Below are 14,154 nucleotides of genomic sequence, written 5' to 3'. Positions count from 1 at the left end.
GTTTTTTTATTCAATACAAATTTATAGAAGCCGTCATTGTGTCCCTGATAGCCGGACAGAGACTGTCTTGATGGTCGTGTAGCTGTCCAACACAGCTGCCCCCAACTCGCGACCGATCCCACTCTCTTTATATCCGCCAAATGGAAGCTGGTGATGAATAGTATTGTACTTGGCGCGAAGCAGAGTCAGCATATAATAATCGTTCTGTCGGTGGGTACGAACCTGGTTGACCCAAACTGTGCCAGCCTCGAGAAGATTTGACACGTTGAGAGCGCGATCGATGTTCTTGGTATGTACCCCGCTTGCAAGACCATACGAGGTTGCATTTGCAGCCTGAACTACCTCATCCTGGGTTTCAAATCTAGAGACAACGCATACTGGCCCGAAGATCTCATCGCGCATGATCTTCATATCATGAGAGGCGCCGGAAAAGATTGTCGGCTGGATGAAAAAGCCCTTCTCGCCCCAGCGAGAGCCACCAGCTTCGATCTTTGCGCCATCGTCCACACCGCTCTTGATATATCTATTGACGACTGTCAGTAACACGGAAATGCAAGAGGAGATAGATAAACATACCCCAAGATTCGATCAAACTGAGCCTTGCAGGTCTGCGGTCCGTGGAATGTGTTTATGTCGAACGGATCGCCCACTGACATTTGAGCTACCCTAGCCCTGAGAGCGTTCAAAAACCTGTCGTAAATCCCAGCCTGAACGTACACGCGCGACCCCGCGCAACAGACCTGCCCAGAGCTATAGAAGATGCCAAAGGTAACCCACTCAACCGCTGCATCAAAGTCTGCATCATCGAACACAATATTAGGACCCTTACCACCCAGCTCAAGCGTCACAGGCTTAAGGTTAGACTGAGCTGCCGCCTGCATGATAGCCCGCCCGGTGGTAGTCGAGCCTGTGAATGATATCTTTGCAACGTCCATATGAGACGCTAGGGCAGAACCGGCCACGTTGCCGAAGCCAGAGATGACATTGAAGATACCGGATGGGGCTCCCGCTTGCTTGAAAAGGTCAGCTAGCAATAGGGCGGATAGTGGTGTTAGTTCTGATGTCTTGGCGACGACTGTGTTGCCCGCTGCAAGAGCTGGAGCTACTTTCCATGACATGAGGACAAGAGGTGCATTCCACGGGACGATTAGTCCACACACGCCAAACTACACGAAACAATTCAAGTCAGCAGGTAAGTCGTTCATCCGAGATGCTGAGAACATACCGGCTCACGCTTGGTGAAGTTGAAGCGCTCTGTATCAACGTCAATCACTTTACCTTCCATCTTATCCGCCCAACCAGCATAGTAATTAAACACGGAGACGCAGTGCGTGACATCTCCGATCGCCCACTGCTGAGCCTTGCCGTTGTTGAGCGTCTCAACCTTGGCCAGCAGATCGAGGTTCTTTTCGATAAGATCGGCTACTCTGCGAAGCAACTTTCCTCGATCTTCAGGGGTTGTCGTTCGCCATGGGCCTTTGAATGCGCGTCGCGCGGCTGCCACAGCCAAGTCGACGTCTTGGGCACCGGCTTCGGAGACGTGGGCGATGACCTCTTCGGTGCTGCTCTGGGGATTAGCATTGAGGGATTGCGTGGTTCTGATTAGCATACGTAGGATTCACCTGTGCAAAGGGACCGATAATCAGCTAGTGCAGCCAGAATCATTGTGAAAGCAACTTACAACTTCAAAGGTCTTGCTGCTTATGCTTTCACGAAACTCGTTGTCGATAAACCTTGACACTTTCGTTTAGAGGGATACTTCATAGACAAAGAGAACTCTATCATACAGGCCTAAAGGCTGGGTGTAGCCTTTGCCATCTGGCAGGCTGATTTCAGAGGTCAGTGGCATTTTGAACTTCGTAGCGGTTGGAGTATGTGGCGGTAGAGGTCTGCAAACTGAAGGGTCGAGAAGTAATCAACATGTCATGCTAGCTACTGACTAGACACCTCTGGCTTGACAAAACAATTATAACTCTCGTTCCCAATATCCAGTCAGCATTGTACCGTATTGGGTCATTCCTACGAGATGACAGCTCTGTCCCGAGGCACATTATTGACTTTTACACATACACCCTCGGTTCCGTTAGTGATGAGTAGGTATTTCTGACTCGCACTACGCCAACGTGACCAGGAATGGAAATGCGGGGGATGCATGATTGACACGACTTGACTTTCGCCTGGTGACCTACCCCGCTGAATTGACCGAGGCAGCTCCTAAAACATAATCTTGACCAAGGGTTTGGTTTGTCACCCTCAATACGATGCATTTACAATTGCATTCGATTGAGAAATCGACATCTTTGCCTGAGTGACTACTCCCAAGAGAAAACAGTCTATTGGGAAAGCTCAACAATTCGTCTAACTTGAAAAAGAGACAACAAAACACCAAACACATCTCAATACAGGGCTTTGACCTAAAAGCAGTTCCACTTCCAATCAAACGTAGGTTTCAAGAAGGATCGCTTCCATCATGGCCATCAAGGTACCCGAGATCCCCGAGCAGTACAGAGCTGTGGTGTACGATAGCCCTGGCTCTATCTCCACCAAGATTGTGACATTGGACACGCCGGAGCCTGGGCCAGGTGAAGTACTGATAAACATGTGAGCTACCTACAAGATTAGATCCGGCTGAGTGGCGTATTGACTTACACAGGACGCATTCTGGTGTCTGCCACTCGGACTTGGCCGTCATGACCAATGGTGTAAGTATCACTGTTCCTGGACCTATGCTCTGTCGATAAACCTGTACCAGTGAGACAAAGGCTGATAATATTTCAGTGGACATCGCTCCCTGCTCCAACACCCGACGGGCAGGTCGGCGGCCATGAGGGTGTCGGCAAAGTCGTCAAGCTGGGACCAGGAGTGGAGTCTACAGGCATCAAGATCGGAGATCGTGTTGGCATCAAATGGATCGCCAGCTGTTGTGGAAGATGCGGTACGTAATCACCCAAAGTCCACACCTACTCAAAGCTAAATTGTTCCTGCAGAACCTTGTATTGTTCGCGAAGATGGTCTCTGCTTCAATCAACAGATCTCGGGCTACTTCACCCCAGGCACCTTTCAACAATACGTACTCGGGACAGCTGCATGTGTGACGCCTATTCCGGAAGCACTAGACTCGGCTATAGCTGCTCCGATGCTCTGCGCTGGTGTGACGGTATATGCTGCACTGCTTCGCAGTCAGGCAAAGGCTGGCAACTGGGTTGTCATCGCTGGAGCGGGAGGCGGACTAGGCCATCTAGCCTGTCAGCTCGGATCTAGAGCTCTAGGCCTGCGAATAATCGGAGTCGATGACAGCAGCAAGGCTGGTATCGTGTATAGTTCTGGCGCAGAGCACTTTGTCGATGTAAGGGGTTTCTCGAGCGACGAGGAGATGACGGCGAAGATCAAGAGTTTAACCGGTGGCCTTGGAGCTCACGCAGTGATTGTGTGCACGGCATCTCCGAGAGCTTATGCACAGTCTATGAGTTTCTTGCGGTTCAATGGAACTGTGGTTTGCGTTGGAATGGTCGAGGGCGATGAAGTGCCGATCGCGGGAGCTAAGCCGGTGCAGATGATCGCACAGCAGTTACGAGTTGTGGGATCTGCAGTTGGGAATCAGCAGCATGCAATTGAAGTGCTTGACTTTGCTGCTCGTGGTATTATCAAGCCACACGTGGAGGTGCGCAAGATGGAAGACTTGACTGGCGTATTTGAAGATATGAAACAAGGAAAACTTCATGGAAGGGTTGTCATTGATCTGGCTTAATTAACTGAGTTGCGTCATCTTAGGCCTATATGTATCTTCACTAGATCAAGTACTGATATCAAAGTTCTCATCAAGTCTGTAAGATATTTGTGCTCTGTTACTGAAATGCTATAGATCACTAAAAGTAACATGAAAAACCAGATTGAGGCATTGGCAGTAGACTTCATGTGAAGTACTAGTAAAGGAAATGCTAAAGGTCTACAAAGCTTAATGGCATGGACAAGCCACATCGGCCAAGAGGCCTGACAGGTTGGGGATGGCATGCTGTGTACAGAGCAATATGTAGAAACATGAATCCGTATAACTAAACAAGTTTCTATGAATTCCAGCGAAAGAAAAGAGTAGGGCAGATTTCCAAGCCTACAAAATGTGCTTGAGCAAATTGCCTCGACGATGATGATAGACGGAAACTGCTGCAGCCAATCCTGCCAGAGCGGTCACCGAGACAAGTTGCCGAGTACTAAATAGCGTCTCCTCCACAACACGGCCAATATGCTCCTTACCAGTCGGAAAATTCTCCATCTCATCTCCCTCGACTTCATAGTCCGACCAGTCAACCTTGGACAGCAGCTCCTGGTACTCCACCACAGTCCCGCTCCAATTGTTGGTGACAAGTCCGCTGTCAGTCTTATACCAACTACTGCACCTCGTGTCAGCGAAGGTCGAACTTCCTAGACTGCTCTGCAAGTCTTTGTTCCATTCTTGGACCCTCAATGCCTTGGGCACGACTGATAGCTTACCCCCCCGGGCCCTGCTCTTCAAGACCTTTGTGACTAATGGGACGAGATATCTGGCTTGAGCTTCAATCATGAGGATGATGGAGTTATGGCCCAGATTCGTGTTCGGTCCGTAGAGCATTCCAAAGTTTGGCAGCGTATCTACCGTGACTCCGTAAAGAGCAGATGCACCGTTTGCCCATTTGGAACGAATAGTCTGCCCCCCCGCGCCTTGTACGTGAATCCCGTGCAGGAAGTCCTTGGCTTGAAATCCGGTTGCAAAAATGATGAGGTCAAGATCAGTCTCTTTCTCTTGTGCTCCTTCTTTGATAACGACGCCGGAATCAGTCATTCTGTCGATGTGTCGTGTCTCGAGAGTGACATGCGGAAGTCGTAATGTAGGATAGTAATCATCGCTAAGTAGAATGCGTTTACATCCCGGCGGATAGTTTGGTGTCAACTTCTCCCACAGATCCGGGCGATCAGGCAGCTGAGTCTGCATGTGCTGTTTACAGATCGCCGTCATGGTAGAAGAGTCGGAGGAATCGGCGTGATTGACAGCTTGATAGTAGGATTCGCGAGCGTTCATTATTTCAGCCCGTACCCGACTGAGAACCGCAGGCACATGATCATATAGAATTCTCTTCCATCGTGGGATCTCCGCATCGAATCTCGGCATCAACCAATTTGGTGAGCGTTGAAAGATGGTTAAGTGAGAAGCGACCTTTGCGACTTCAGGTGCGATCTGAACAGCGGTAGCTCCTAAAAGAACGTCAGACTCGGTTTCTTTCCATGGCTCTTGGATCAAAGGCTCACCATTGCCGATTATGCCGACGCGCTTGCCAGCAAAGTCATAGCTCCAGTCCCAGCGAGCAGAATGCATAGTCTTACCCTGGAAGCTTTCGTGACCAGTGATTTTGGGCCAGAATGGCTCGTTCAGCTGACCAACTCCGGCGATCAAGAAGTTTGCCTTGATTGTGTATTTGGAGCAGAACTCAGCCTCTTTTCCCGCTAGAACATTGATGCCGACGCTCCACTGGTGAGAATCGGAGTCCCATTCAGCGGCGATGACTTCTGAGCTGAAGCGCACGAATTTGTATAGGCCATACTTCTGGGCGACGTCTTGAATGTAACTCTGTCGGGGAACCACGATAAACAGGAGAGCTCGGGGGTATAGATCGAGGGACGGGCACTTACAAGGATTTCTTTCTGTTCCGGATATGCTCTGGACCAGTGAGGGTTCTGTGCAAAGGAATACGAGTACAGATGTGACAAAACTGAGACCAGGGGGTTAGCATACACTCTCCGTGAAGGGTTGAATCAACTGACTGTCGCAGCAACATCCTGGATATATGTTATCTTTCCACGTTCCTCCAAAACCTGCACTCTTTTCGATGATGACGATATCGCGTATTCCGGCATCGAGCAGCTTGATGGCCATGCAGATCCCTTTAGTAAAATCAGCTCCCTCGAATCTTAGCCAAGTCGCTGGTCTTGTTGGATCTTACCGGAGAATCCAGCCCCGATGATTACAACATCCGATCTTGTCATGGCGTAATGTTTATCGGTACCGCTGGGGTACTTGCTTGGTCGTATTGCGTTGCTGATTGCTTCGGTGAGGAACGGCGTCGATTGGCCGTCATTCTCTATATGTCGCCGGAGAGTAGCGCACTGACGACTGAATGCACAGTTGTGCCTTAAATGTGTACATGGCTCGGTAAACTAGCGTATTGACAGCTTGCTGGAAGAGTGTATACCGCGGCCGGCATACCGGCAATTTCAACTCTTTGCGACCTAGTAAAGTGTAAGTGGCATCGTGGTGCGGGGGAAGCCTCGGCTTGGAAATAGCTTGCAAGCGGTCTAACCTGTAATGTAGCTAGGTAGAAGACATTTTAAACCTTGCCTACTTCATTGACGGAGGCAGCTTAAAAAGGCCTGAGAGGTTTCTTTGTAATGCTTCCAAAAGCAGAGGGTTTACGGTATATTGACTTTATATATCTCGTTAAGACATGATAAGATTAAAGTTTCAATCAATTACATCTCTGGACTGGATGATGTATATACTTAGATGGCAGTTTTAAGATTAAAGAAAAAGGATAATAGACTTCGTTGCTATAAGACCGCAGCTACTTAAGAAGAGTAAGTAATATAAGAATATTTAAAAGGAAAGAGATTGACTCCAAGCTTGACAACCATAAGAACCGCCCAAGTTGCAGCCACTAAGGTGCCCACGAGTATTAACAGCGTAGCAAGCGCCTTACGGTCAGCAGTCCAAAATACCATTTTCTTAGTCTTAGCAAGACTCCTGCCCTTGCCCTGCTGCTTGGACCCGTCGGAGTTGGGCAGGTACTTGAAGTTGAAGGCAGAGCGGTGATCCAGACCGAGTTCCGGATTGTTGATATAGTCCCTAACATTCCGACGAAACGCCGCAATCTGGGCGCGGTCAAGAGCCGGGATGTCGCGACAGGTATAGTAGACAATCATGAATAACAGGCATTGTCCCGCTGCCAGCACCGTGTAGTACCTACTAGGCCGCCCGATGCCCAGAGCATCCGCGAGGGGGTCGCCGTTAAGCCAGCGCGCAGTAGCCTCGAGATACGGCTTACTGGCGTAGCTAGGCGCCGTGTCACTCATGGCGATGATGATGTTCTGCGCGTGTGTCTGCGACCTGCTTGACGGGTTGTACTCGTATAGATACAGCGACTCCATGATAGCACGCGCCTTGGCTGGCGAAGAGAAGAAGTCGGTCGGTGTGCCCATGTAGTAAGCGATGAGGCGCCACAGAGCAACATAGTCGACTATCTCCTGCTCGCGCATGTGAATTCCCTGTCGGGGAAGTGACTGCCAGATGATGGTGGCGCAGTTGACAGCAATAGTGCCGATCGAGTCAAGATCGTTGATAGGGATGCCGAGCTTTTCGACAGAAAAGTAAGAAGGGCGCTTAGCCGCGAGCTGGAGAATGCGATGTCGAACTGTGCCGTGTAGAAAGCGCACTTTCATGCAGCTTGCGAAGCCACGGCCGCCGAATTTGAGACTGTCGACATTCTCAGTGACGTCGACGAAGTAGATTGTTGTTTCGAGCATGCGGCGGAACACGGTGTCTACGTTAAACCCGCCCGTGCGACCTAATACCTCAGCCACTCGAGCGCCGGCGGTACCTCCGACGAGGGACTGGTATGTCAGGCCAGTAAACGCAGCACCGCCGTAGCGATACAGGACGTCTTGGCCGCGTGCGATCTGGTCCCAGTCGACCCATTCGGGCGTGGTGTTGACCTCGTCCCAGAGCTGCTCAAGCTTCGGATGCTCTGCGTGATGCTCAAGGAACAGCTCGTATAGATCTCTCCATTTCGGGGCCTTATTATCAGGCTTCGCTCCGTCAGGAGATGCAGGATTGGAGTCTTGTTTGTCTTGTTGACTCTTGCGTTCAGGCGGATACATTTCGTTCAGGAGCACCGCACACTCCTCGCCCAGTTTGTCACAGGAGTGCTTTAGATGGTCGTACTGCTCTGGGGTCTGGTGGTCTTTGGTCCATTTGAATCGATATCCCCAGGCCTCTCGCATATCGCCCTCGGAATTGGTGGCTTTAGACGGCGTCATGGTTGATGATAGCAAGGCGGTTGTTGATTTAGATGTCAAATTTTCTGTCAACGGTCAATGCAGAACAGGACTACGTAGCTCGGAGGGGGCCTTGACCTGATATCTACAGCCTCGGTCACGTCGAGAAACCCGACTGCTCTGCGAGTTTTGGTACAGTAGCAACAGCCAGGCCACGAGTGGATGTCCCAAAACAGCAGACAAGACTACCTGATGCGCCTAACAATTGGCGTGTAACAGCTGGCATGTACCATTCATGCTTGACATGACAAGCGCACCTTCGGGCTGTTACAAAGCTCCGAGGAGTGGATGACAATAGCCTCACCCGGCTAATTACATGCAAGCTCTTGTTCATTCCCGTTGACTAGTGGGCAGTTTACTAGTTCCTCACTGCCTTGGGAGGCGATCACCAAGCCGAGTTAGCGTAGTTGTCCATGTCAGATTGTCGGAGTCAAGGCTCCCCAGTCTCTGACGCGGACAATCTGACTCGAGCCGCGGGTTTCTCGGTAGTTTCCTGAGTTTATCCCTGAAGTAGAAATGGCTGGCTACCAAGAGTGCGGGGCCCCGCATTCAAAGTACAAAGAGCGTTTTAGGGGTTGACTTCTCATGGAGTCAGACTAGCCGCCTTGAGCTGGGCTATCTGGGGTCCCCGCGTTTTGACACCTTGGCACACAATGCGGCGCCCATGTTTAACATTTATGTAGTATGTAGTTGAATGCTGTTTATAAGGTCAAGCTTTGGGCTACGAACATAGATGATAAATGAGAACAGGATATTTTGCACGCCATTAATAGTACATGACTCTTACCTTCATTATCCTATGTGCCCCAGCTTTTCTCCACCATCGTTTCTCCAGTCTGCATGAACACAGCCATGACCAAGTCCCAAGAAGACGATCAGTATACTCCCTCCTCGGAGCAGGTAGAGAAGGCGGAACACGGCGGTATTCTAGCCGTCGACGTCAACTACAACGCCCATGCCGTCAAGGGGGACGATTCCGATGGAGTCGTTGATTGGACCTGGCGCCATGCCATTGCCTCCATCTCTCTCGCCGGGCTATACGTAGGTATGTCACCTCCCCACTCCCCTGACCTCATCACCATGCTCATTTTATAGGCGCCCAGATTCCGCTTTACTTTGTAGGTGGCTCCCTCACCTACATAGTCAAAGACATCGGATCCTCCGAAAAGTCCTCATGGCTACCCATCGCCAACACGCTGACCATCGCCGTCGTGGCGCCCTTTGTCGGATATCTCCAAGATCTCTTTGGTCGACGCTACATTTCGCTCGCTGGCGGCGTGACTATTCTTACCGGTGTCATTCTCGTTGGCACAACGCATACCTTTGGTCAGGCGGTTGTTGGTATGGCCTTTGCCGGTGCTGGAGCTGCTGTCGGTGAACTCACGGCTCTTGCTGGGTTTGTGGTCTCCTTTCTTCCCTAAGATAACTGCTGATTTCCTTGCGTACCGGTAGCATTGCGGAACTCGTCCCTGTGAAGAAACGCGGGTTTTACCTCGCACTGGTGACTTTCTTCGTGATTCCATTTGTTCCGTACGTCATGTACGGTCAGATTTTGAGCAAGTATCATACATGGAGATGGGGCATGTGGATCTCACTGTAGGTCTCTGCGATGGCATCTGGTACGAACATGGGCTGATACGAACACAGGATATACAACGGCATCTGCCTTGCCGTGGTGGCTCTCACATATTTTCCCCAATCTCACAAGAGAGCCGGAGAACTATCCAAGATGGAGATTCTCAAGTCTATCGATTACGTCGGGGCCTTTTTGTCTATTGTCGGCCTGACTCTCTTGTAAGCGTCTCCCAATTCACTTCCTCTAAGACTGATCTAACATCGCCAAACAGCCTTGTTGCCCTTCAGGCTGGCGGGTACTCTCATCCTTGGTCCTCAGCCTACGTCCTATGCCTTCTTCTGATCGGCATCTTTATGATCATCGCATTCTGCATCTGGGAGGCCAAGTTCGCAAAGTGTCCAATGGTCCCAGGTGACTTATTCAAAGGACAACGCGTCGTCGCAGTAGCCTTCCTGGTGGCCTTTGTAGGCGGCTTGAACTTTTACTCGTCCATCAACTTCTACCCGCTCGAGGCGTTGACTGTGTTTGATCCGGCTCCTGTTCAGGTTGGCCTCAAGGGCTTGGCATCTGGTCTCGGTATCACCATTGGCGCCACGGTCATCAATGGGGCGCTGTCGTGGTTTAAAGGAAATGCTAGAGAGCTGCTCCTTTTCTCATGTGTTATGATGACTGCCTTTGGAGGAGCCTTGGCTGCGGTGACACCTGACACTCCTGCTTTGATCTATATCTTTGGCGTCTTTTCTGGCATTGGAGTCGGCGGTGTCCTCGTTCCAGCGGCAACCGTTGCAATTACCGTTGCGTAAGTCAGACTGACTCTCATCCAGACCCCATTTGCTAACTGCCTTGCTCTCATTCAGACCAGACGAACTCATCGCCACATGTGTCGCCCTCTCACTATCCATTCGTGTCGTAGGTGGCTCCATCGGTTACAGCATCTACTATAACATCTTTTACCATAAGCTCAAATCCAAGCTTCCCTACGTCGTTGCCGACTATGCTATCAAAGCAGGGCTTCCTCTCACCTCTGCCACACAGTTTGTCACTGCCTACATTCTTGAGCCTTCTGCTCTAGCTTCTGTCCCTGGCGTCACTCCTGAGATACTGGAGGCTGCAGCTATTGGCAGCCGCTGGGGATACGCATACGCCCTGAAATATGTGTGGTTGACTAGCATTGCTTTTGGAGTCTGTGCCATTGTCGCATGCGCCTTTATCGGGAACACCAAGAAGTACATGACTAACCGTATTGCCGCTCGTATTGCTCACTGAACGGGGCTTTGCTAGTTATATATTCTGGTTTGCGGGCTTGACTTCGCTCAGTGTAACTCGATACATACATATATTCTCCTTCTGCCTCACTGAGGCGTCATAAGCTTCAAGTATCAATTAATCTACAATCTCGTTCATCATCTATGCTTGCAACATGAACCTCAAGCCTTATAGACAACTGTCAAGTATATAACATATATATAAAGTAAAATAAAGTATTATTAACACTAGATCATGTTTGTAGCCACCATGCATGTCAAGGTATTCAGAATAGTCTAAGGGATTGATTTGAGGGAGGCCTTAGTGTGGAGTAATAAACACCAAGGCTCGGATTACTCCCACTTACTAAAACTACTCATTCCTATATATGACTTTTGACTAAATTAATGCCAAACGTAATTAACTTAATAATCTGATAGTAGGGTAGTTTGGTAAAAGTGGATTTTATTCTTTTATTCTTTTTTTTATCTTTTTCTATTTACTCTTTCTCCTCCTTCATCCCCCAAGCTATCCCCCCGACTCTTTCCGCCAGAAGAAACAATATCAAACTCAGATTATGAAGCAACCTTGAACTGCTCCCACAAGGCAGAGCCCGAGGCTGCATAATCACCAACGGTTCCGTCAATAGAGCCAATCCACCTGCTGTAGAGTTCAATGTCGATCTGGGTCCTCTTCACGGTGAGAAGAGCATCCAACTCGGTCCCGTCGTCCAGAGTCATATTCAGCGTCATCTGAGTCGGATTGGTCGAGCCCAGAGTTGGTGGATATGGCGTTCCGACAGGTCGGACTCGAAGGCCAGTGGTGCATGTATTTCCTACAACCTTTCCGTCCTTCAAAACGTAGCCGCCGACCTTCTCCACGTTGTTCTTGTCGAGCATGTCGAAGAAGACAATGTTGTAGTCGCCAAAGGTAGCATGGCCCCAGTACCAACCGTTCAGCGAGGCCAGGAAGGGAGCGTCACCCCAGTTCTGAGTAGAAGACATGAGTCAGTTTATCGGTATCGATATCAGAATGGTTGATGGGAATGGGTAGTTGTGAACGTACCTTATCGTGGTAACCATTACCAGTGAACTTGATGTTTTGCCCATTGATCTTCACGTCAACATCGGCGTCTGCGGCAGGCATGACATTGACCCAGCCGACATTGGGGAGAACCTTCATGTTCTGGCCAGCTTCAAGAGGACCGCACACATAGTGACCGGGGCCACGCTAAGTCCATCAACATCAGCTACTTCCCTCTTTTCAATAGGCTGTTCCACGGTGTAAACTTACAGACTTCAACGTAAAGGTGCCCTCTACGGATGGGTTCAACAATGTTTTCTTGAACGTGACCTTGTAGGTGCTCAGGTCTGCCGCTCCTTCGAATTTGGCACCGGATCCGGTCCAATCACCCGTCGCTCCATCGCCATCGAGCTTGATCGTGACGGAAGTGGAAGAAATGGGAAACGAAAAGCCGTCACCGCCATTGTTGTAAAAGACATAGACGTTCAGAGGGTCGATTGCATTCAACAAGTCGAAGCTGAATCCGACAAAGGAAGAGGTGAAGAAAATGACAGTCAGGGCATGTTCGCCGTCATCAGAGACGGCGTCAAAGTACCACCAATCGAAAGTGGTCGAGTTGATGGGGTAGACACGAGGACCGTCGGCACCAGATGCGCACGAGGTGAACAGCACGTCGCTGGGGCCGGGGGAGAGAATGGGGGAGTAGGTCGTAACTTGCTTAGGGCATTGGGCGAAGCCACCTGCGACCAAGGTCAGAAGTGGCAACAGGGCCTTCAAAAAAGAGAACTTCATTGTAGGCCGGGCTAGTCTGCAACAAATATGATAAGATTATAGAGTAGAATAGTAGGTATGAGTAGTCTGGATTGTGTATCAGCGAGTTCACGTCATTGATAAGAGTCTGAGACCTTCTTCTTGTACAAAGAGACGATTGGCGTGTGGTCAGATAATCCATTGTCGAAGGTTTACCAGGGATCCCGGCTCTAGACTCTTTTGGGAATCAGTTGCGAACAGAGGTACTTTGCTTCCAAAAACCTCGTCTAGTCTTGTCAGACTATCTGACACGGACATTCCAGTTCGTTTAAAGCTCGGGGACCTTTGCGGGGAAGTGTACGGTGAAGAGGAGATGCTGTCAAAGCGTTTGCTATGTCAGGCTAAGGCAGGGGAGACGAAAACAAGAGCTAATCCAGTTAGCGGTAAGCGGTTTGATAACGACCTCGGTAGTTGCAGTATTTAAAGTTTGTACGAAGAATCGACAGTTGATAATCTGATCGAAAGTGACCAATAGGGCTTTAGGAAACGGAACGGGTTTAACTCTAGAGCCCGAGTACCGAGAACTCATGAGGGGTATCCCGAGCTGTCAAGCTGCCCGCCGTTGGAAGAGGCTAGATCATCCCTTGGAGGCAATGTAACAGTAAGCTAACGATGCAATTACGTTTCTGTTTCAAAGGTAATTTTTTGAGAATTATCACTATGCCCGAAAGATTCTGGATCAAAGCTCATGTTTCGGGGATGGTGTTCTATGCATCCCCATATTGCGGAGTCCGAAGCTTAACGTTGTAGGCGGAACTTACGGAACAACTACGGAGACTGAGGATGATGTTACATCTAAAGGGCATTGAATAATGCAAGACCCGTATATTTCTCGACTCTTTATCCAGAATATGAATAGGAACCTGAAAATATATTCTCCCACGTGCCAAAAACCCAGCGCTCATACTCGCGTATCTCCTTCTCCGCCATCTTCACACCATCCACTCTCTTTCTCTTCCGTGGTCTCAAATCACTATGTTTTGTAGACTGATTGATATTGTAGTAAGAATATTTATTTGGCTGCGCTTCTTTGCCGGTATCACTGAGTATGAAGCGCTCAAAATCAGTCATGTTGAAGTTGCAAGTTATGGAAGGACTTGAGAATGCCGATTCGGAAGTTTGTTCTGGCCGGTTTGTCTTTGGTTGGGGGGAATATTGATCAAGTTGGCTGTCGAGTGTTTTTGACTGCGAATCTCTCTTTCGGCGGCGCGATGAGATGTGGGAACCATGGCCTGTTTTGTCTGGCATTGAGAAGTAGATAAATCTTGGTGTGAAGACGTCCTGCCTTTCTTCTTCTGGTAACTCCCGTTCTGATGCGTTCCAGAGCGGGGTGTGAACAACAGCCACTGTCCGTGGTAAAGCTGGCATCGTCTGAGATAGGTTATAACTATCTGGTAAGATGACTGGATATACAACGCTCA

General features: G+C 49.6%; 6 protein-coding genes across 6 annotated transcripts; 2 read left to right on the top strand and 4 right to left on the bottom strand.

The window, feature by feature from the left end:
- Positions 1–33: 33 nt before the first annotated feature.
- FVEG_13243 (aldehyde dehydrogenase (NAD+)) lies at positions 34–1,849 on the bottom strand (the record flags this gene model as incomplete). The annotated part of the gene is made up of 6 exons (XM_018902620.1): positions 34–523; positions 577–1,166; positions 1,226–1,562; positions 1,612–1,622; positions 1,682–1,733; positions 1,788–1,849. The coding sequence occupies 6 exons, from the start codon at positions 1,847–1,849 to the stop codon at positions 34–36; spliced, it is 1,542 nt and encodes a 513-aa protein (XP_018761398.1).
- A 621-nt stretch (positions 1,850–2,470) lies between these two features.
- On the top strand, positions 2,471–3,829 carry FVEG_13244 (alcohol dehydrogenase; the record flags this gene model as incomplete). The annotated part of the gene is made up of 4 exons (XM_018902621.1): positions 2,471–2,601; positions 2,654–2,702; positions 2,779–2,935; positions 2,988–3,829. The coding sequence occupies 4 exons, from the start codon at positions 2,471–2,473 to the stop codon at positions 3,746–3,748; spliced, it is 1,098 nt and encodes a 365-aa protein (XP_018761399.1). The 3' UTR covers positions 3,749–3,829.
- A 279-nt stretch (positions 3,830–4,108) lies between these two features.
- On the bottom strand, positions 4,109–5,905 carry FVEG_13245 (hypothetical protein; the record flags this gene model as incomplete). The annotated part of the gene is made up of 4 exons (XM_018902622.1): positions 4,109–5,226; positions 5,281–5,599; positions 5,662–5,706; positions 5,765–5,905. The coding sequence occupies 4 exons, from the start codon at positions 5,903–5,905 to the stop codon at positions 4,109–4,111; spliced, it is 1,623 nt and encodes a 540-aa protein (XP_018761400.1).
- Positions 5,906–6,594: 689 nt separating this feature from the next.
- Positions 6,595–8,061, bottom strand: FVEG_13246 (hypothetical protein; the record flags this gene model as incomplete). Its single annotated transcript, XM_018902623.1, has 1 exon — positions 6,595–8,061. The coding sequence occupies one exon, from the start codon at positions 8,059–8,061 to the stop codon at positions 6,595–6,597; it is 1,467 nt and encodes a 488-aa protein (XP_018761401.1).
- An 870-nt stretch (positions 8,062–8,931) lies between these two features.
- Positions 8,932–10,921, top strand: FVEG_13247 (hypothetical protein; the record flags this gene model as incomplete). Its single annotated transcript, XM_018902624.1, has 6 exons — positions 8,932–9,124; positions 9,175–9,475; positions 9,532–9,675; positions 9,727–9,873; positions 9,927–10,454; positions 10,513–10,921. The coding sequence occupies 6 exons, from the start codon at positions 8,932–8,934 to the stop codon at positions 10,919–10,921; spliced, it is 1,722 nt and encodes a 573-aa protein (XP_018761402.1).
- A 487-nt stretch (positions 10,922–11,408) lies between these two features.
- Positions 11,409–12,780, bottom strand: FVEG_13248 (hypothetical protein). The gene is made up of 3 exons (XM_018902625.1): positions 12,194–12,780; positions 11,966–12,130; positions 11,409–11,889 (listed from the first exon to the last, which is right to left on the bottom strand). The coding sequence occupies exons 1-3, from the start codon at positions 12,713–12,715 to the stop codon at positions 11,476–11,478; spliced, it is 1,101 nt and encodes a 366-aa protein (XP_018761403.1). The 5' UTR covers positions 12,716–12,780; the 3' UTR covers positions 11,409–11,475.
- Positions 12,781–14,154: the final 1,374 nt, after the last annotated feature.

The sequence above is a fragment of the Fusarium verticillioides genome, chromosome 6 (genome assembly GCF_000149555.1).
Source record: "Fusarium verticillioides 7600 chromosome 6, whole genome shotgun sequence".
In the NCBI taxonomy this organism is placed as follows: domain Eukaryota; kingdom Fungi; phylum Ascomycota; class Sordariomycetes; order Hypocreales; family Nectriaceae; genus Fusarium; species Fusarium verticillioides.
This window is presented reverse-complemented; position numbering and strand designations above follow the sequence as displayed.

What these genes read in the sequence shown, in the direction of transcription:
- FVEG_13248 (XM_018902625.1), bottom strand. Translation starts at nt 12,715, where the DNA reads ATGAAGTTCTCTTTTTTGAAGGCCCTGTTGCCACTTCTGACCTTGGTC. An exon ending in GCACCTTTACGTTGAAGTCT is followed by an intron (nt 12,131 to 12,193) that starts GTAAGTTTACAC and finishes TGATGGACTTAG; the next exon opens with CGTGGCCCCGGTCACTATGT. An exon ending in GTAATGGTTACCACGATAAG is followed by an intron (nt 11,890 to 11,965) that starts GTACGTTCACAA and finishes TCTTCTACTCAG; the next exon opens with AACTGGGGTGACGCTCCCTT.